General features: G+C 52.8%; 6 protein-coding genes across 6 annotated transcripts; 4 read left to right on the forward strand and 2 right to left on the reverse strand.

Moving 5' to 3' along the window:
• Positions 1–1,365: 1,365 nt before the first annotated feature.
• A1O5_02744 (6-phosphogluconolactonase) lies at positions 1,366–2,163 on the reverse strand (the record flags this gene model as incomplete). Its single annotated transcript, XM_007743358.1, has 1 exon — positions 1,366–2,163. One exon carries the CDS (start codon positions 2,161–2,163, stop codon positions 1,366–1,368), a length of 798 nt encoding a protein of 265 aa, XP_007741548.1.
• A 2,352-nt stretch (positions 2,164–4,515) lies between these two features.
• A1O5_02745 (uncharacterized protein) lies at positions 4,516–4,809 on the forward strand (the record flags this gene model as incomplete). The annotated part of the gene is made up of 1 exon (XM_007743359.1): positions 4,516–4,809. The coding sequence occupies one exon, from the start codon at positions 4,516–4,518 to the stop codon at positions 4,807–4,809; it is 294 nt and encodes a 97-aa protein (XP_007741549.1).
• Positions 4,810–8,207: 3,398 nt separating this feature from the next.
• A1O5_02746 (uncharacterized protein) lies at positions 8,208–9,721 on the forward strand (the record flags this gene model as incomplete). The annotated part of the gene is made up of 4 exons (XM_007743360.1): positions 8,208–8,394; positions 8,441–8,627; positions 8,676–9,612; positions 9,689–9,721. 4 exons carry the CDS (start codon positions 8,208–8,210, stop codon positions 9,719–9,721), a joined length of 1,344 nt encoding a protein of 447 aa, XP_007741550.1.
• A 1,366-nt stretch (positions 9,722–11,087) lies between these two features.
• Positions 11,088–12,644, reverse strand: A1O5_02747 (uncharacterized protein; the record flags this gene model as incomplete). The annotated part of the gene is made up of 3 exons (XM_007743361.1): positions 11,088–11,983; positions 12,035–12,529; positions 12,596–12,644. 3 exons carry the CDS (start codon positions 12,642–12,644, stop codon positions 11,088–11,090), a joined length of 1,440 nt encoding a protein of 479 aa, XP_007741551.1.
• A 1,007-nt stretch (positions 12,645–13,651) lies between these two features.
• On the forward strand, positions 13,652–18,322 carry A1O5_02748 (uncharacterized protein; the record flags this gene model as incomplete). The annotated part of the gene is made up of 1 exon (XM_007743362.1): positions 13,652–18,322. The coding sequence occupies one exon, from the start codon at positions 13,652–13,654 to the stop codon at positions 18,320–18,322; it is 4,671 nt and encodes a 1,556-aa protein (XP_007741552.1).
• Positions 18,323–19,372: 1,050 nt separating this feature from the next.
• On the forward strand, positions 19,373–21,068 carry A1O5_02749 (endo-1,3(4)-beta-glucanase; the record flags this gene model as incomplete). Its single annotated transcript, XM_007743363.1, has 2 exons — positions 19,373–19,492; positions 19,548–21,068. The coding sequence occupies 2 exons, from the start codon at positions 19,373–19,375 to the stop codon at positions 21,066–21,068; spliced, it is 1,641 nt and encodes a 546-aa protein (XP_007741553.1).
• Between the last annotated feature and the right edge of the window lie 188 nt (positions 21,069–21,256).

The following is a 21,256-nucleotide window of genomic DNA, read 5'->3' on the forward strand; positions in this document are numbered from 1 at the left end:
GGCGACAGATAGATGGGGATGTACTCGTGATGTAGTCTTCAGAGAAGATCCGACATATATATCTATCTGATCTGTATGTTTGTGTGTGTGTGTGCGAGAGAGGGAGAGAGAAGATTCGTCATATTCGAAAAGGAATCAAAAGAATAACTAAACACTCCAACCACGCACAGGACTGTTATGCATGCAAATCCAGCAAGATAGCCAAGTAAGCAAGCAAGCAAGTAAGCCTACCTCGTGTACCCAATATCCAGTACAGAGGTGAGTGTTGCGAAGCCTCGGCTCTAATGCAAGATTGACCCTCCTCTGCGTCTTGGGAGGATGCCCTGTTCTCATTTCCCGCTCTCCGCGTTCTTACTACCTCCTCGCATGCTATGTACATACTTACGTGCGAGTGCAATGGAGTCCCGAGTGCAATCATCACAATGAGGAAGGCCAGCCGGTGTGATTACTGAGCAACCCGTTCTGAAAGCAGACAAGACATGGGATATTATGGAGCAACATCTACGGCCCGAGTACCAGGGACAAAGATTCTTGCGAATCCGCCGAGCTCCATCAGGGAAATGCTTCGTCAGAATATGCGGACTGTCCAAATCCCGTCTCAGAAGGGAGGGGGAAACCCATATTATTGCGGCTAGTGGGGGGACGAAATGGGGGGACTAGGTCCGATCAACTGGCCCGAGTGAATGGGAACGTGGTGAAATTAGAGGGGCAAGGGGACCAAAATATGTCACCGTCGGCGTTTGTGAGGGGGGCAGCCCGTGGATTGCACGGGTGCCTGTGCCCTAATGATACCCCAGCACCTAGGCTTTAACTACGAGGTACCGTACCTATCAAGTAGTGCCTGTCGGAAGCTGGGGGGCGGGCTAGGGCCCCCAACGGGGCTGCCTGTGTTATCAATCGGGACTTGAGCCCCATGTTGGCTCGCATATCGAAGACAACTACATAGGTATGCATGGCAATATCATGCCTTCGGACGCCCTACTTACCTGTCGCCTTCCGTCTTTTAGAGCTGGTTCGGAAGATGGTCATTTGTCATCTCTATCTAAAGTATTGAGGCTCAATGGCGGTGCATAGGACGCACGCGCCAAATGTATATAGTATGTGGTAGAATCGAATATATGTGAAAGACATCGTGACACTGGCCGTGACATCCCCCTCAGAACCGGAACTTGTGACCAGATTCGAGGGGTTGGGCGCTTTGGGAATATCGATGACTGCTCAAAAGCCATCCATCCCGGAAGGACTATGACCTCTCCTCGCCAACACAGTTTGTAACACCTGCCCCTGCGCCTCGCCTCCTAAACTCTGGACGCCTCTATAATCTCTCTGTGACACTCCTCCCAATGCTCCATCAGGGTCACCTCTTCACAAGCTGCCCCTCCGAGGAAATGCCACCCCTTGAACCGCTGCATCATCCGTGAACCAGCTCACCTTTTCCCCGCCGCCCTCATTGACAAGTCCACAAGGTAAAATCCTGCCTTCGTCATCCGCTTCCAGAATCTTCTTCAAAATATCTCGCTTTCCAGCTCCCGTCACCACGAATACGATCCTGTGAGCATGCGTGACCACAGGTAAAGTCAACGTGATTCTTCTGAGCGGGGGTTTCGGGCTGTCTTCGATCGCGGCAACCCATGCATCCGATTCCCGCAAGAGTTCGTGGCCCGGGAATAGACTGCAGGTATGGCCATCCGGCCCACAACCCAAGAGGATCAGGTCGAAGATGGGCAATTTCACCGAGTCCTTGCTGGCAAATATTGACATGAGAACTTCTTGGTATCGGTCTGCCAGCTCTTGGGTGTTGTCGAGCTGCGTCACATCAATAGGATGGACCGTGGGAGTCCCTTGCTCTTGCGGAATCTTGTCGAGAAGATCCTTCTTCAACAGGCCATAGTTGCTGTCCTCGTGGTCGAAGGGCACGGCTCGCTCGTCCGCGAAGAAAATCTGCCATTTCGAGAATTGGGGCGCGAATGCGGGGTCTTCGTGGTGGCCTGGCCCGAGGAGCGCCTTTGCGAGGGTCGCGGGAAGACTGCCGCCTGAAACGGCGACTTTGAAGCAATCATGCCTGTGGAAGGCCGACCTTTGACAGGAGAGGATAAAGGTACGCAGGTGCACAGCGACCTCGTCGACGGTGGGGTAGCTAAAGAGGTTGGGTTGCTTGCCCATCTTTATTATTATTTTTTTTTTGGGCGCTGGCGGGGCTAACTCCTGCAAGTCGTGACGGCTGACTTTACCCTCGGCCGTGGGAAACAATTCGTCTTCCGCGCAACGGTCTTCTTGCGGATGAATGTTGAGGAGTGGCTGAATGAAAAGATCACCTGAGGGTGTGCGCTTGCGATACAGAATCGAGTCGTGGTATTGGGGAATCTGAACAGGTGGGGCGTATCTTCGGGCCGGAAATTTGGCGATGTGCTTCGAAGGAGTCGAGCCGGCTAATGAGTTCGAGGCTGGAAGAAGGAGCGTACAGAACAAAGGGAGTGAAAGCAGAACAGAGTTGAGGTAGGATGAGAAGGAAGGGTAGTTGAGGGCAGCGAGGTGTATCTTCAGTTTCGCAGAATGGAAAAAGTGTCTCCTTGTCGCAGGTGGGAAGGTTTCGCAGTCGTCGATCAAAAAAACGTGGGCCGGATAAGGTGCTGCGAAGGTGCTGCGAAGGTGCTTGCTGCGACCGGGAGCCAGAGCACGTCTGACGTCATAGATACACGGTCTGACAGGCTGCTGGCAGAGTACTGAGTATTTTATTGGTGCGGCCACGGCGGACACCCAAGGACGCCCTGATGTTGCGCCTGGTCAGACTCATCTTTACCATTTGAATGCAATCGGCGCTCTCGATAAGCTCCGGATTGCTGACTTTGCACGACTCGGGTGACTAAGCAGCTGATGCGGATCGGGCTTGTGGTGGCCTTCCTCGCCCTGGATGGCCTACAAGTGCGCGAAATGGCTCCTGAGAGAGGTGCTTGCTCAGAAGAAGGAGCAGTGGCGGACTAAAGACGCCTTACCTACACCTCCAACAAGTACAGGATACTTACGTCTGGGTACCCTTCCGTCCCATGAGATATTATATGGCCTATGAGATTTGGGTTGACACCTACCATGTTCTGGGTACTCGGTACTGGCCTCCCGGGAGCTCGATCCTATCGTTCCCCAGTCCCAAGGCCGGGAACAAATCTCCATTGAGGGCGGAAGATGAAATCCGGTGGAGAAGCATCAATTGATGCGGTGATCCTTTAGCAATGGTGCACACTGGTAGTTTGGGTTTGTTCCTCTCTCGGCTCAGATATCTTCACAGTTGTGATGCGCAAAGACTTTGTTGTGTAATCTCCCCAAGGGTGACGGTGAGTGATATAGATTTTGACCGCGCCTTAATGCCTCGTCAGGTGTTCTGTGGACGGACCATCAATGCGGTTTACCATTGTGGATCGTTGTTCCGGGCTTTCCTTGTGCTCTCGCCCTTGAGTAAAAAGCGCGCTGATATGGCACGCGGCTTGGAAAAAAAAAAAAAAAAAAAAAAAGGGAAGGGCGGAGGGGCAAGGGGGGGTTAGAAATGGCCGAGGTGATTGCTGTGCCATTTGGCGAAGTTGGTACATGTATCCAAGACCAGATCGATCTCTGTAACATGGACAGGTATCGAGTAACTGGGTAAGTACATAAGTCGTCGGTGTAAACGCCTCGGCTGATAGTGATCGGACGAGGCACCAGAGCAGACATCAGAGGCACCCATGAGGGGAAATGATGGGACGTGACGAAACCCCTCTGAGCGGGGGGGGGGGGCCTCTATGATCTTAGGTGTGGCGCGCGCCAATAATACAGCCACCACAGCCTGTGGTGCCCGGAACATGACCCGGCCAACTGCCCCACGGTCAGAGCTTCTTGGGTGTGATTGGGGGCAGATCCCGGGCAAACCAGCCTTAGCCACTTGCCAGCCAACCCAAGCTGGGAAAAGCCACTTCCTTGGCCTGATGAGCCTTTGAATGCAGTTCGCTGTGCCGCCACGCGTAAAAAAAGTAGATTTGGAGGCTTGCGATCGAGCTGCTGCTGGTCATCGACATCTCACATTGCGTCGGTTGGAAGAATGCCATGTTTGTTTCCCATGCCATCGAAGATTTCATGCTCTCGCGCTCCTCCTCGACCGCCGGATTCAGCCCTCATTTGCCCTTCTTCCCGTCATTATCCAGTTTCCGCCAGCACTAGCTACACCAGTTCCCATCCGCCCCCTGGTCGCGTTTCATCGCTTCACCCACTTCTTGATTCTCCATCGTCTTCGATCTAAGTTCTCCCATGACCACGGTCAATATCCATATCACAGAACAACCCGTTGCAATCCCCGAGTACTCTACCCTTTCCGCACACGAACTTATTATCTACGCTCCAACGGTCTTCCTGCTACCTCGCCCGCCCCTCCCCCCGTCTTTCCCATTTTCCCTTCTACACCATTGCCTTCTGAGAAGAGCCCGACCTTGCTGAGGCCTCTCTTCAGTACCATCCCACACCACCCTTGAACAACTTCTCCCAGCTTTCACAATGGCTCCATCAACGACGCCTTCAATCTTGCAGCTACAGACACTGGCTGCCAATGGCTCCAAACCCACCAAAATCACTCCCAAGGCCAATAAGAGCGACGATAGCATCAGCACCGTGTCATCGAGCGCTTCCGCTTCCCCCAAGACCTCCCTAGACATTGTTCGCTGCTCTCGCTGTCAACGATCCCTGAGCATAGATACTTCGCTTCCTGCCCAAAGCAGTGGCGCGGTCAGATTCGGCATGAATTCCTACTACTGCCAAAGATGTGCCAACGTGGTTGGCTTTGTCAAATGAATTGATTGATTCAGTTCTGTTGGGCCCATCCTTTTCAGAGGCCCCCCCCCCCCCCCCGCCTTCTTCCTTTTTCCGCCCCCTCCTCCGATTGCAATTCCTCCTAACTTGCACCCTGGAACCTTCGAAACGAAAGATTGAACACGATGGAGACATGCAATTAGCGAGTAAGGATGGAGAGATGGAGACGTCCGGGAACAAAGGATATCTCGTACGACAACGAATACGGCACACGGAGGAAATGCAGGTGCCGCCCCATTGGCCATAACTCAAGCAGATGGATAATCGGGACTTGTTGTGGGAGACCGTGTTCAAGATGATCCCACAATGGTGCAACAAGGTGGACCGTCAGAATGGATCAAAAGCTGCGAGATGAGCTGGCTTTTCCAGACAACAGGCCCCAACGGGCTGTTTTTAAAGGGTACTGGTTTGGAGGACGGACTGGGACTGCTGCCACTTTATTCCGATCTGGGAGTTTGACAAGATTAAGAGCGTACAAGGGCATGTTATTATCTTTGCCACATTCTTTGAACGCGAGGGCGCAACGATGTCTGAGCAGGTATATCTGGCATAACTGAGCGTTGGAAGCATGTGTTGTATTTTGCATACAATGTATCAAGGAAAAGACCTGCTAGAGGCATCTGACAGCAGCGGCAAACATCTTTTTTTGGTTCCCCTGCACAATCGGGCAAGCATGGCCATAGTCACATGAGGATAATAGTTCAAGACGCCGCAATTCTTTTTGGTGGCCCCTGCCACCTTTCCAATCTACAAACAATTTGTTTGCGTCACGCACCATGGCTGAAATCCGGAAGCAAACCTGCTGGGGTATCGCTGGAGCGGGAGCATGTCAGTTTGGCAAGCTACTGGTCAACCCATCGAGGATCCATTCTTGAAAAAGTGACAGCAACATCATATGGACGAATGAGCAGCTCGTCCCAGCGACGGCCGATCGGTGACCGACATGATCGCTACTTGGCTTCTCCAGTTGAGGAGCAAGCCTGAGCAAGCCTGAGCAAGCCTGAGCAAGCCTGAGCAAGCCTGAGCAGGCATGATCCCACCTCCTTCTGTTCGTTTCACGACCGCGTACGCGCGAAGCAGCACAAACCGCTAGCGCGGCCCCCCAATGAAATTGAGGGCCATCCTTTGTCACCAGTCGAGATCTCGATGAGATAGCTTCCAAAAATCGGGGTTGTCCGGATCGGATCAAGGTCGCACATTCTTGCACCAAGTTGGGACCTTCACCATCGGACCACCACCACAGCGTATTCCCAGCGTCCCCGGATCCTACGGCCTGCTGTGCCACCAGGTGTAAAATGAGGCTCCGGCCCTCAGATGTCAAGAGTCAGGACAAGGAAAGACCGCTGAGCTGGGGCTTGTTTTGCTCGTGGGCAACAGGGAGAATACTCGTAATGGGCGACACCGCATCTCGTGTCAACCAGCGACCTCGGCGTATCAGAACGCTCACTGCAATTCACCAAACGTGCGATGATGGTGTCCCAGTTACAGCCATGGTGTCTTCCGTTTCCCCGGCCTGCCACCTAGCGACTGCGGCCTTGCGGCAGCATTGTCCTTGCAGGGTCGAATTTAATCCCCATCAGGCATCTTGCATATGGCACGGGAAATCGAAGACCGAGATCTCTGGCCTCCCAGCCCAGCTGACCCTGGCAAGCCACCAATGTGCTGCTACGCGAGAAACTTTGGGATCCCAAGAGCTGTACTAGCTCGATCGCGACCAAGGCATGTGGCATTACACCGTCCTCCCCTCCAGAAGCTTTCCGGAGCATTCTTTTCTTCTAGTGCACTCTCCCAAGAGGTTGCTCAACGATGATGAGGTGAACTGGCTGGACACTGGACGAGGACGTCCTCTTGAGATCGATGGCATTGTCTGACCCGAGGTTGGCGTACACGATCATCCCAGCAGGGGTTAAAACTCGGATCCCTCATGAACGTATCAAGAGATTGGGAACACGGCCATCGTCCCCTTGGCGCCAGCGTTTCTCCAGCTCCATGCTCGATCCGCCCCCCTACTAGCCGGGGCCGAATGAATCTATAAGCTCTTGAGAGCTCTCGGGTCCAGTCGAACCAAAGAATCTTGTCTTGACTTGCAGCAAGTCTTTTTTTCTTCGTTTACGTCAGGTCCTGCCCAGGGGTTGCTCCAGCTGGCCTACTTGCACATAACCACCCCCTCCCCCCCCTTCCCGATAGCACTATTGTTGTCAACAGATCTCAATGGTCCGTCCACATGCCTGTCAAGACTTTCTCCGCGAGACATTTGGCTCTGATCAGACTTTCTCGGTTTACTGACCCTACAGTGCCGGATCGACTTCGATTGGTCGACGTTATTCCATCTCCAAGAGGCTTGCAGGTACTACATTTGGGTCGAGCGTTAAACAAGGATATTCCCGAACCACATGTCCGATATAGTGCGCCACTCACTATAAGGGAGGCTTGCTCAACTGGCATAACTGCCTTGTGGTTGATTGCTCCCAGAGTGAAAGCCCTCATTGCTCAACATGCAAGCCAGAGGCGATATCTGATATCATATTTTCCACGATGGGGGTCACCTGCGAGCTTTATTCCGGCCTATTCCTGTGGATCGTTTTATTGGCTTCAGCTCAGAGATTCAATGCCATCTTCTCCACTATGGCGGATCTGAATCAGATGCTGGTTGCGAAGACATCCCCCAATAGACGAGAGATGTACTGCATTGAGGATTCAAGCCACTGTGTACCATCATCGAAAGGGTTGGGTAGGTCAAGTCTATAAATCAGTTCTCGATCTCGCTCAAAAGATGACTTTCTCCTCCAACGAAAGATATCTTTGTCATATCAGAAATTCCGACCCAGGGATTCCAGAAGTCTTTCCTCCTACTGGTTTTACCCCTCCTCCGGAAAGCAAGGCTCGTATTTCGCGCCCTAGCCACTTGGTCGGAAAGAAGATCAATGGTTCCATCCCTTGACCCCTGTCCGCTCTAGGTCCACCTTGCCGCTGCTGGACAGCCTGTTCCTCCTTGGTGGTCTCAAGCAAGCGACCCTCTTCCATCTTTTAAGGGGAAGTGGTCAAAGATTCCACTCGCGACCTGATCCATATGCATCAGTTGAAATCTATAAGAGCCGACTTTCACCTCCTGTTCCCTCATAATTGCGGTGAAGGCGTCTGTCAACAAGAGTGTCAAGTCCATTGGCCAATCTGCAGCCATATGGTGGAAGAACCAAAAAGAACAGCCGACAACTTTGACAGACGCTCAGACTTGGCTTTGAAGCATTGACGCTGCCAGTCTTTGTGAAGTCTCCGGGAAATGCCTCAAAAACAAGAACGTCATCGATCTCGTCATTCGAGCAAAGACGAGCAACATTATATCATTCTTGTCCAGGATGTAAGTTGAGGTGGTTCAAACGATGTCATATCTGAAGCTGATCCCGATTTCTCAGATTCCCCGCCACTGCCGATGGCAAGAGCTCAAGGACATGACCAGAAGTCTGGGAGGTGAACAGAGCCTGAAAGCTGAAGTCTTCGACGTTGGAAACGGAACACAGATGGGGCATTGCACCATCAAGGGTAGGTCTGATGCCATCAAGGTCTATGGTATGTTCGGCCCCAACAGGTTCATCCACACGCTCACGAGACACAGAGAACCTCTGCACTCAGGGCTGGAACGGCTATCGTGTCCGTGTCAAATTGGTCGCCCTGGAGAAGGACGGGACTCTGAGAAGAGTCGAAGGACCAAAGGAAAGTAATGGGGTCGTCGCCTCTGAAAGACCAGCCGGGCTTTCTCACCCAACACTACTAGGCCCTGCTGTGACAACACGATCTTCAGCGTATGTTTTCTTGGTGAATAATGCTGTCCATCGCTAACGTATCTGAAGAGACCCTCTTTACGCTTCCTCCGCCCATCCAACACCATCCATGAGCTACAACTCACAGTTTGCAACGATGGCCTCTTGGCCTGCTCAGCCAGGGGTGCCTACTCTCGATCCCACCAGAGCTCTAACTACTCCATCATACCCATCTGGGGTGTGTGTCCCTCGACATTCGTACCTGGCCCCATCGACTCTCGCAAGCACCATCCCCCCTACAACCCAGTACAGCACTCGCTTCACTAGCGACTCTGTACAGCATCCATCTTCGCCTACTACAGCTCTCCCTGTCGGTCGTGTTAATGACGGCAGCAAGATCTTCATCTCCGGCTTACCCTATTATCAATCTGAGAGTGAGCTGCGCAGTCTCCTCAAACGTTACGGCCACGTTATCTACCTTGAGATCCACCCTGACAGCCGCAATCCGGGTAAGAACAAGGGTACTGCTCGGGCACGATACAAAACTTCATCCGAAGCCCTCAGTGCTGTCCACGACCTCGACGGTAGATACCTTTCCAATCGCAAGATCAGCGTCAAACAAGAGAAAGAGGAGCCTTCGATGACAACGACGACTAAGAGTTCGACTTTAGGCTCATCGAGAATGCCGTTGCAGGAGACGAAGAACGAAAGCAGCTCATCGAAGCAAAAGAAGAGCGTGGCATTATCTTCTAAAGCCACCAGCTCGAAGTCCAGACAACTTGCCTCTGCGCCGTTGAAAGAGTCGGCGAGTGGACCGTCTCGGGCTAACAGGGACAGATCAGGATACAGCAGTGGCTCGACATCACCAACTGGCCCACTTGTCGTCAATGGTGCGAGTCGTTCGTCAACTCGACGAGGTAGCTGGGGTGAGGAATCTACAGAGGATAGTGATGATAGTAGTGAGGATACTGATGAAAGTGACGAGGGCGCTTTTCTGGGTGACGACGAGGGTGATAGCGTGCAAGAGGTATGTCCATCTATCACGTCTGCTCATGCTGAATCCCTAAATTTCATCACTAACACTGCCCTATCTTTACTTACAGGCGAGAGGCATGCACCACCGAGGCAGGCTCTGAATTCGCTGGAGCTTTTGTACCTGTCTATGCTGCACATTCCATCAGAATGTTTGTGTAGATGGTGATTTCTGGGTTGATGAAACCTGTACCATGCTGGCGTCCTTGATCAGAAAAGGAGAAGACTGCAGGACAACACAACGCAACGCAACCGGGCTTCGCCTTGCGAGGAGCTTTGGCGGCCGACGGCGCCTTTGAGCGTGTTTATTTCATGGGCTTGTTGTGTGGATTGCTAAATTGTCAGCTTCACGGCCACATTTTCCGCCGCGATCCTGTTCGCGCGCGCTGTGACTTGGCCCCCCCCCTCCCCCCCCACAAAAAAGTTTTGCTTTGCCTCAACGGCTTTTGCTTCGAAGGGTTGTTAACCACTTTCGCCCAACGCCATTTTGTGATGGGTTGCCCATGAGCCATCCGTGAGCCAGCTGCGGCCATGGCCCGGTTGACTGGGTGCTAGATAGCTAGTTATTGATAGTGTCCTCCTGCAAATACCAGAATTGGCTCTTTTCTTCATATAGATTCAGAGGTTCGAAATCAGCCTCGAGCCTCCATCGAGGTGAAGAACTAAGTAACCCATACATCTCATGATGCCTTTGCGAGAGGACAGAGAGGAGGGGGAGAGAGTGGAGCCACTTCGAACGTATCTCGTGAAAGATGAACGGAGGGTATCTAGCATACAGAGATGCAGATATAACGAGAGGCACCAGAGTCGACTCGAGCAGTCTGCTCCGAGAGACACTTTAGATCCCCGACATCTGTTAATATATAATAAAATGATTCGTGGGGGGGGGGGGGGGGTAGAGAAACGCCGAAACATTATACCGTGTATGAATCAAACATGCTTTAGAACATAAAAACCTGGGTGTAGGAACAGAAATAGAATCGGAGACATCCCTTCCGTCTCCCTTTGAGCATTCTCTCTCGGTTCCCGTTCCCGTCACTCCCCTTTAGCTCACCGCAAAGCAGGGCGCGATCATTGATACCAACCTGCTTAGTTTGATTTTCGCACCAAAAGGACAGAATCCCCCTTCCACAAAGCGAAGGGAGACGGAAGATGGACGACTGAAGCGCAGAGGGAAGGAAGAGGGAAACGGTGCCGGGATTCTTCCTACGCTTTGTGTATATATACAGACGTGCATGCGTGGTGCATACTCACGAGAGAGGGGGGGGGGGGGGGGGGGGGGGGGAGAGAGAGAAAGAGAGAGGCATAAACGTGAAAAGGGCGGTTTCTTCCCCCCCATTATATGAATACTCCTGAGCTCCTGAGCAACCTCAAGGGTATTGGTTGTTGGAGGACGGAAGGAAAAAGACAAAGACAAAACACTCAATTTCGCCCCTACACTGCTTTTGTTCCCTCCTCGATCGGTTTGCATCATGAATAAAAGGCGCTCTTCTGGAAACTCTCCGCCGTAATGTCGCCGGGCTTGCTATCTATCTTTGGTCCTTTGAGCACTGGCTCCGCCGCGGCGTGATTCTTCTTCGCCACCGGCGCATACAGCGGATTGTAACGCGCTTCCTCTATTTCACCTGTTTGGGGGAGAAGCTTCGACTGATATATCTCGTCTCCTTCTGTGATTTGTGGGGTGGTCTTCTGCATGGGTATCTGAGTCTGTTCGACGTTCCCTTCCGTGATTTGTGGGGTGATCTTTTGCATAGGTCTTTGAATGGGTTCGAGGTAGGGACATGGGAGGTATCCCATCTTGCCGTCTCGAGCACGACACCTCCACCATTCGCTGGCATTGCCCATTGGATCGGTCTTGGAAAGCACTGCAACAAAGTCGCCTTTCTTTGCCTCGAGATCCATGCCCCCGGACTGTGGCGTGGGGGTGTAGTCATACAAGACTCTGCAAAAGTCGAGTTTTTTGGGATCGATAGGGATTTGCTCTCCGTTCTGACCAACAGTGTATGTCAGCGCGGCTTCCTGGTGGCGACGCATTTCTTCCTCTTGCGAGCGGGCCATGGCGCGGATTAGCTTGCTCATTAGGTAGGGCAGGCCGAAGACTGCGATGGCGAACATGATGAATGGTTTTCTTGAGGGGCGGGCCGGTGCAGCGGAGCCATCAGGCAATGTTGCAGGTGTAGAGCTGTTGCCGCCATTGAGAAAGGATGAAAAAGCTGCGGGTGTAAGGGCTGTTGCATCGGCTGGTGGTGGACGACCCGTGAGTTTTGCGACTAAGGTCCGAAGCCAGCGCATTAGAGTGAAGATTCCGAGAACAGAGCCTAGGGTCTGGCGTAGATTCCCGAGTTGCTCGGCCATGGAGACCATTGCTTTCCAGAGAAGTCAGTCTCAATGTTGTTCTGGCTAGGAAGTTGGCTTACCGAAGAACGAGGAACGCGTCGTCATATAAGAGCTCTCCAGCATTTGCGCAAACCCACCAAACGCGCCGACAATACTCTCCATAATTTGAAATGTCGCCGCTGTGCTGTTGTTCCACGTCTGGGTCAGACTCTGGTTATTTGGATCTCCTGGCATGCCCGGGTAGTTTCCATATCCCCCATACATGCCACTGCTATACATTCCGCCATACCCATAACCGCCTCCGTACATGCCTCCACCATACATGCCGCCGCCGAACCTCGAGTAGGGAGACGAATAGGAGGAATAAGGCGAAGAGTAAGGGTTGCTATTCATGCCAAAGCGGTTCTGATTTGTGAAGTTAGAAGCATTTTGATTGACGACGTTGTTTAGTGTCGAAGGTCGGTCGGGGAGAGCTGGGGCAGCGGAGTCTGTGGAGGTGGAGGTGGAGGAGGCGTTGATGAGTGAAGGCGCGGTCATGGCTGTGGAGGTTATAGGTGTGCTTGTGCCAGAGGGAGCTATGAAGGTCCAATCGTCAGTATAGATGTTTTCGCAGAGGCTTGTTGAGCTGGAGAACTATTTACCGGTTGATCCAGCACGCTCCCAAGGTTTGGGCGGCGAAACTGTCGTCATTCTTTTGTTATCTCGTCATTTCTGTTCTCTCTGGCGTGTCGTAGATCAATCACCGGGCGGTGGTTGCGTGAGGATCAGGTGGAAGAGAGAGGATTGTTGACGGTAGATGAGGCGACGTAGAAATGGTGTGGTTACGGCCGAGGGGGAAGGAAATGATGGTAGAGGGCTGCAGCGGTAGAGGTACTGGCTAATGGGTCATGGACTCGGTAGCGGGCTGACATACGAATTCGCCGCAGCTGGAGAGGCGAGAGGCGAGAGGATGGAGGCTGGAAACCCACAGAGAGACAGAAAAGATGCCGAGGAAGTTTGCGGAGTCGGCGACGCTAGTTTGATGAAAATTCCTCGTTCGCAAGGGCCTGTTCCCCGAGTCAATCTCGACCACCGCCCTCCTTCGCTTGTTTGTCGGCGGGAACCGGATATGCTGTACGAGTCCTCCGCCAGACTCACTGACCTGTGATGGAGCTGCAAATCGGCCGGCACGAAGTACATGCACTTGGACATATTAATTGGGAGGACCAGACCTGGAAGGGGACGAGGCATGGCTAACCGGTTGATGCGCCCAACTGCGCGCCCAGCGTTTCCGCCACTGTGGTCCACCGTACCCTTTACGGGAGAGCATTTCCCCGCCAACTGAACCATCCTGGACCATCCTCCATCCACATGGTCCCGTGTTTGGCCGTGTCTGCCGTGTCGTCGACCGTCGTATCACATCGTGGCTGCGTAACCCATCCACAGGTATAGCATTTGTCTCGTCTGCAGAACTCCAGTTCACCAGCTTCTCCTCTTTGTTGTCCTGTTTTAGGCTCTGCGATAGATGTTTTCTTGACTTACCCTCCCTTCCTGCTGATATTACCTGCGATCCGAGAACTCCAGAGCCATTGGCCCAAACCCATTATTTTGCTTCTGCCTGCTGCATCTTCGGTGCTCCGCTACTTGGGGAGGTCGCAGGAGACTCGACTTGGCTGTGACGATGCACACGAAGCAATGATTGTGTCGACGATACCCCGATGAACTCGACCCTAGATGAGGGCGAGAGCTTCCTGCGCGGTGAAGACCATGGCGAACATGTGGGCGAGATTGGCCAAGAGTCAGGAGCCCAGGACGACCACGATGTGCCAGACATAATAGCGCCCGAACCACACGAGCCCGTGGAGAACAAGATTGACGCACTTGATGCAGTGCTCGAGGTAGAAAATGGAGATCATCGTCAAATCGAGGGAGAAGGAGGACTAGACATGCCGGGAACAAATGGAGCAGACAATATTCCACCGTCCAATGAAGCGACCAATGTCCTCAGTATTGACGATTCCGTTTCAACGCCCGATGACACCCCATCTGTACAAGACTCGGTGCTTTCCTCCCCTCGAAGTGATGCAGCCTCAATCCGCAGTCCCGCTCGCAGAGGGAGCCCCGCGACCATCCACCGTCCCTTCGATATCCGGTTTCAATCTCGCCTTTCAAGTTCCCAACTCTCACCTCTACGATCGAGCTCGCCTGCATTCCTTGGTGCCCATTCCCGCCACTCCTCTGCCGCGAGCCAGGGTCTCCACACCCCTTCCGAGCCAGACGAGACCATAAATCCATGGGATGTGATCAGGTGGAGCAAGTTTAGAAAGATTACTGGGCAAGCATTTTCGGAGATCGGAAGAAGGAATTTCGGAAGCCCAACATGTCTGGCTGTGGCAGACCAGCTGGTGTTGGGGACGTCCAAAGGGGTTGTTCTGGTCTTTGACCATTATCAAAATCACAAAGCAATCATCGGTAGCGGTACGAAAGCAGCAGAGAGTGGCGCGGTCACGGCCCTCGCAATATCTGCCGATCATACTACTATCGCCGTCGGACACGAAACTGGCCACATCTTTACCTGGGACCTGTCGAGACCTTCCAGACCCTTTCTACACATCCAGCCCATTGAGGCCTCTCAGCCTCAAGCTCGACGGGGAGACGGGCACATATTAGACAGCGCTGTTCTTCACATCGGGTTCCTAGGCTACAGGCATACTGCGCTTGTCTCGGCCGATGACAAGGGTATGGCATTCTCGCACCTAGCAACTCGCGGAATGGGAGCAGTTGGTCGCGTGGTCCGCACCACTCGAATTCTAGGGCGGTACCCCGAGGTTGTGTCGCGATCATCCAAGCCATCGAAGAAAAGCTCTGTCCTGGCATTCTCTCCGTTGCCTTTGGGGAATATAGAGCAAAAGACAGATAGCCTGGGACTCGTGGCCATGTTGACACCATATTTGCTTGTCATCGTCTCGACTACGCCTGTAGCACAGACCCAGCATAAAGCTGCCCGTCCCAAAGAGGTAGCAGCGCACAGCGCAATGACTGCGGCACTGGCTTGGTTTCCGGCGATCAAACTCAAGTCTCAGGATTCCGAAGTCTCAAAGACAAAGCTTGTTTATGCCTGGTCCAACATCCTCACGGTCTTGGAAGTTCATGGCACCCAGGGAGACGACGCTACTGAAAAGAACAAACCCCCCGAACTACAGTTCCTGGCTCGAAGTCGTTATCAAGCTGACGAGGCAATTGTGGCTGTCCAATGGCTCAATAAATCAGTGCTGGCTGTTCTGACCATCACGCAACAGCTCCTCATCATCGAGGATCTCACGATGCATGTGACTGAAGCCTTTGACCTTTTGAAGAAGAACATATATCATGCAGATCTCTACTCACAGCAGCTACGAGCGATCATCGAACAGCTTGATGAAGAGGACATGTCCATGCACGGTGTGGTTGCGGATGCGTTTCACATGAGCTTCCGGGCATACAAGGGCAGGCTGTTCTTGCTCGGCTTCAATGACGTTTGGACTGGCGTTCTGACAAATTGGGCTGATCGACTTTTGGCCATGATAAATGTTGGCGATTTCATTGGCGCCATCCGGCTCGCTACCAAGTATTACCAAGGTGAAGGGGAACAGGTCACCATTGGTCTACCTGAAGAAGACAATGTTCGTGCAGGTGTCGTCAGGGAAAAGCTCGTCGAGATGATGACCGCCTCCTTGAAGTACGCCTTCGGCAAGAACCAACAAGCTGGGAGTGATCAGATCGAAAAGCCCCAAATGACTGAGCTTGCAGACGCCTGCATCAAAGCATGTCTTGCCATGGAGGATCAGGAGTTTCTTTTCGAGGAAGTCTTCTCATGGTATGAGGAGCACGGCCACGGACCTTTATTTGTGGATGTTCTTGAACCGTACATACTGGATCAAAGGATCACCTCAGTACCTCCACCCGCTTTGAAGACCCTGATCAACCATTTTGTCCAGACACACACCCCGTCGGTACTGGAAGAGATCGTCTGCATGCTGGATACTTCCACAATGGACATTGATCAAGTGACAACTCTCTGCAAACAATATGCTCTGTACGATGCCTACATTTATGTCTGGACAATGGCCTTCTGCGACTTCACGACACCCCTGATGATGCTACTCGATTTGGCTGACAGTGAGGATCTTCCACGTCAGCGATCTGTCGACGTGGTTGACAGATACAATGTCGCCCAGAAAATTTTCCCTTACATCTCCTTTATCTTGACAGGTCGCGTGTATCCTACAGGAAATCCTTTAGACGACGAGAACTCCGTGCATGCCAAAGGCCAAGTCTACGACTTTTTCTTTTCCGGGGGCTCAGGTGCAAATGGAGTGGCCAAAAGGAGGGGCGATTCCACCTTGAAACCTGCGACCTCTTTCGAGCATCTGTCTCGGGTACTTCATTTCGATACCGCAAGTTTCATCGCGGCCCTGAATGAGGCGTTCGAAGACAGCTATCTCAACTCGGGTGGCGACGATCCACCCAGTAGCCTCGACCGAAACCAAGCGACAGTAACGAGGACTTATACTCGCCAATACATCGTTCGGATATTGTTAGAAGTGATGTCGTCAGAGTTCGACTCTGATGACACCATATATTTGGACATGTTCATTGCGCGCAACCTTGCCAAATATCCTCAGTATCTGGTACTGTCGGGAACAATCCTACAAGAGATCTTCAGTCGACTTTGTCGGTACCCGGAAGATGACTTGCAAGAAGATGCCGAGTTGAGCATAGAATACCTCCTTTCGGTCTACCAGCCACCAAACGTACTTGACTTTGTTCCGTTGCTCCAGGAAGCGAGGTTCTACCGTGTCCTCAAGTCTATTTTCAAGCAAGAACGTCAATATGCTGATATGATATCAACGTTCTTCCTGGACAGTCACGACCAAGTTGGTGTATTTGCCTGTATTGTTGAATTTCTCCGATCAGAATCATCCATCGTGAAACAACAGCGAGAAGACATCAGAGAAACCATCCGGAAGCATGCCCTGGACTTAATCAGCATCGACGTCCAAAGATGTGCCACCGCTATTGACGAAGTCGCGCCGGACTTGCACTACGTCTTCCTGCAAGTTTTGACCGAAGATCTTTTTGGGCAGTTTGAGTATCTGAGAACGCTTTTGGAGCCCGAAGACCATCTGCGCTCGCGTCGGAACTATGACCATGAGATTATGGAACTGTATGTCCGCCTTCTTTGCCAGTTCGACCCTTCACACGTGAGAGATTACGTGGAGAAGATTAAAGAGGGCGACATTCGGCTTGCGGAAGTTCTGCCAACAATCGAAGACAGCGGCATCATTGACGCTGTAGTGATCTTGCAGGTTCGACAAGGACAAGTGAAGGAAGCGATGGATCGGTTGACCAGGCACTTGGCCTTCTTGGGCTCAACCTTGAAGAGCTTGAAGTCAGATTTTGTTGACCAGGCTGATGATGCATCCGTCCAACATCCGACGATGAACTTACTCGAGTCATTGGAAAAATACACTCGAGTGGGCATCTGGTTGTGCCAAGGGCAAATGAAAAATGCACCCAAGACACTGACCGTTTCTAAGTCGCCGAGAAGATCTGCAAGTGCGACACGCGCATTGTCTTTTGAGGAGAATCTCTGGCTTGACCTTATTCTCTGCGTGGTGTCGATAGCTCGAGATGTGTCGATCCATGTTCCACTGGACGAGGACACACAACCAGAGGGAAATGGTCCGGAAACAACAAAAGCACTCCGAACAGTCATTCAGCAGGTTTTCACTGCACTCCTAACAAGCACTACATCTATGCGAGAGGGAGGTTCCGGTCGAGACATGTTTTTTTTGCGTATCCTACGCGCATTCCTCTCACATGCTGCTGAAGCAAGCCCGTCTCTATCGGAACTGCGGAATGTGATCAGTTCCATCTTTTCAGCGTACGCATATGAGGAGTCACTTCTAGGCCTATCGAATTCGATGCTAGATAAGGATTGTTTTGTGCGCTTGGATGAAGTGGCCGCTCTCAGACAGCGGGGTTGGAGACCCCGAGGGCAGGTATGCGAAGTCTGTCGGCGACGTGTTTGGGGGCCCGGCGTCGGCGAAAAGGTTTGGGAGCAATGGCAGAAAAGAGAAGAAGCCCGACTCCTCCGCCGACGGCGGATCCACGAGGGCGAATCTGTGGTCGAAGACGATGATAGTCGAGGAAAAGGCAAAGCCACAGTCGGCGTGAACTCGCAAGAGCCATTTGAGGCTGACAGTTCCGATGTGGGCGTTGGACCTGCGGGAGAGCTTGGTCCCATTGTGGCGTTTTCCTGCCGACATCTGTACCACCAGAAATGCCTGGGTCAGGCACGCATGGAAGACGTCGTTCCTCAGTTAGCCTGCCCAGCCTGCGTATAGCTTGATGCATCCAATAATGAACAGAATATTTTCCCTTTTCCAGTTGTCATGGACAGTTGGCTTGGGTTTCTCCTTTTCCTCGGTACATGGTGGAGCCTTTGATGCGCCCCAAAGCGATGAGACGTGGAATGTTTCGAACTGGGCCGATGGGCTCCAGCCTGACACGTGACCAGAGCCTTTTCCAGCCCCGATTGGTGAGCTCAGCCGCCCCTTGGATTCTTCACTTCCTCCTGTTTTTCTTGGTCTTTCTCCCTGCCCGAGCCCATGACCCGTTCAGTTAAAGCTCAAGCCAATTTTCAGTAGAGGGTCAATGCTTTTACCCTATCAAGGTTATCAGGCTCCGTCCTCGCCGTGTTTCAAATATGCCGAGGCTACGCGAGGATCGCATCCAAGACCATCGTTTCAAGCTATACCGAGTACCACTTCTCCCATCCCTTCCAGATTGTTCACCAAAAAGCTTCGCTCAGTGCAGGGAGAGAGACCCTTCTCTCCTTAATCAGCCCTTCCACAACCATTCAGCACCCCATCGCCCTCTTTTGGTGGATTCCCAATGTTCCTGTCCTTGCAGGATGAGGGCCTTGCAGGATGAGGGCCTTGCTCGATGGGGTGGTATTGGTTCGTCTTCCCTCGCTTCGTGACCCGCCAGTCCACGTTCACATGAGCGTATATGGAATATATCCCTCGCTCCTCTTCAGCGCTTTCAGGCATCAATGTGCCAATCCATAAAGCTTATTGCCCTTCTGCACGTCAGCTGTGCATGGCAGCCTCGATGCGTACCTTGGTATGGATACTTCTCTTTGGCCCGCCTGCACACAGACGCCCAGGACGGGATCTGGACCATGGCTCACCCCTTTCTCTACGTACCCAAGCTCCCTCTTGGTATACATATTTCATGCCTTGGGACTTGGTCCGTCCTCTTCCTCGTGGATAGGTCATTCTTCCATTACTTCTTCTCAAGCCAGCATATTTGCGTCCATTCCTTTGCCCTTTGAACTTGCATCTTTGCAATCGTCGCTCCTTTCTGTCGATCTTTTTTCCAATCTAGCAAATATGTTGGCTTCTTCTTTTCTTGTCACCCTGGCGGGGCTTGTCTCTTTGAGCACAGCTGGATATGTGCTGGAGGATGACTACAGCGTTGATCAATTCTTTTCCATGTTTGACTTTTTCACAGTAGGACCCGGCCCTTCTATAAAATTCCAACCCCCAGTGCTGACACGAGTATCAGGACGCAGACCCCACGAACGGTTATGTGCAATATGTGGACCAGAACACCGCCCAAAGCGGTGGGCTTATCAACACCGACAACGGCGCCGTTTATATGGGCGTTGATCATACAAACGTTGCGTCAGGCTCTGGCCGTCAAAGCGTCCGCTTAACAAGCAAAAAGTCTTATACCCATGGCCTCATCATCCTGGATCTGTCACACATGCCGGGCGGGGTCTGTGGTACATGGCCGGCCTTCTGGACCGTTGGCCCCAACTGGCCAAATGCAGGAGAGATCGATATCATCGAGGGTGTCAATTCGCAAGTGTCCAACGCCATGACCCTTCACACCACCTCCGGGTGTAGCATCACAAACAACGGCATGTTTTCAGGCTCGGTCTCCACCCCGAACTGCGACATAAAGGCCGTCGGCCAAGCGACAAACGCAGGATGCCAAATTGGGACTACCAACGACGCCAGTTACGGAACAGGGTTCAACCAAGGCCAAGGCGGCGTATACACAACTGAATGGACCTCCTCGGCCATCAACATCTGGTTTTTCCCCCGCTCAGCTATCCCGTCAGACATAGCCTCGGGGACACCAGATCCCAGCAACTGGGGCCAACCCGTGGCTTCCTTCGCCGGAGGATGTAACATAGACGACTTCTTCAACAACAACCAGATCGTCTTTGATACGACCTTCTGCGGCGACTGGGCTGGAAACGTGTGGACTTCGGACCCTGTGTGCGGATCAAAGGCATCGACCTGCCAGAGTTTCGTGCAGAACAATCCGTCTGCGTTTCAGGATGCATATTGGTCCGTCAACTCGCTCAAGGTCTTCCAGAACACTGGAGGCGAGATTTCCAGCACCGGCGCGCCATTCCCTCCCTCGTCGACGCAAGCGCCTACTGCATCAGTCAGCGTCCATGGTGTACCGTCAGGGATCCCACCAGTGGTCCCCACGCCTCCAACGAGTGTATCTGTTCCTACAACGGCGTTTAGCCGCGGTGGCAACGGGCGACACAGCAAGACATTCGGCACGGTCGGTGCCTCCGCGGCAAACTTTGTGGCCGTGCCAACTACTGCGTCAACTTCAGTATTAGGGTCGTCCACGGCGTCCTTCGACGCGCGAGAGCCCTTTGCGACGGTGGGACCTCCGATGGCCTTGGCTGTCGCCTCGGACGGTACCGTCAGCGAGGTGCAAGAGTCCGCCGCGTCACCGCCAAAAGTTACACCCGTCACCACCACCGATATCTCTGCCGCCGCCTTGGAGACGAACGCTGCAACTTCCAATGCCGTCACATACACGACCGTCAGCGCGCTCGGCTACGACGATTTTCACCACGAGAAAGAGAAGAAGAGCCGGCGTGAAACAGGCCCAGAGCCTGGCGTGTCGTCGTCGTCGTCTGGTGGGGAAATGGTGCCTTTCTTCGACGAAGCAGACGCGAAACGCCACTTGATGAAGCACAAGCGCCGCGATATGCATCGGCATCTCTTCAAGCATGGCGCCGTCATCGCGGGCGGCTCTGGGAGCGAAGAATAAGCCTCGCCGGAGCTCGTCTCGTGCCCATTCATTGACGTGGTCTGGTATGCCTCTCATGTGTGTGTGAGAAAAATTAGGGGGTGAGACACCATGCTTTTATCGTTTCTTGGATGGGATTTTCTTCGCGCCGTTCACACCGCACCATTAAAGTTGCTGGACGTCGACTCGTGACCTATTTGCTTGGAATG

Source organism: Cladophialophora psammophila, assembly GCF_000585535.1.
Source record: "Cladophialophora psammophila CBS 110553 chromosome Unknown aczJe-supercont1.3, whole genome shotgun sequence".
Classification (NCBI taxonomy): Eukaryota; Fungi; Ascomycota; class Eurotiomycetes; order Chaetothyriales; family Herpotrichiellaceae; genus Cladophialophora; species Cladophialophora psammophila.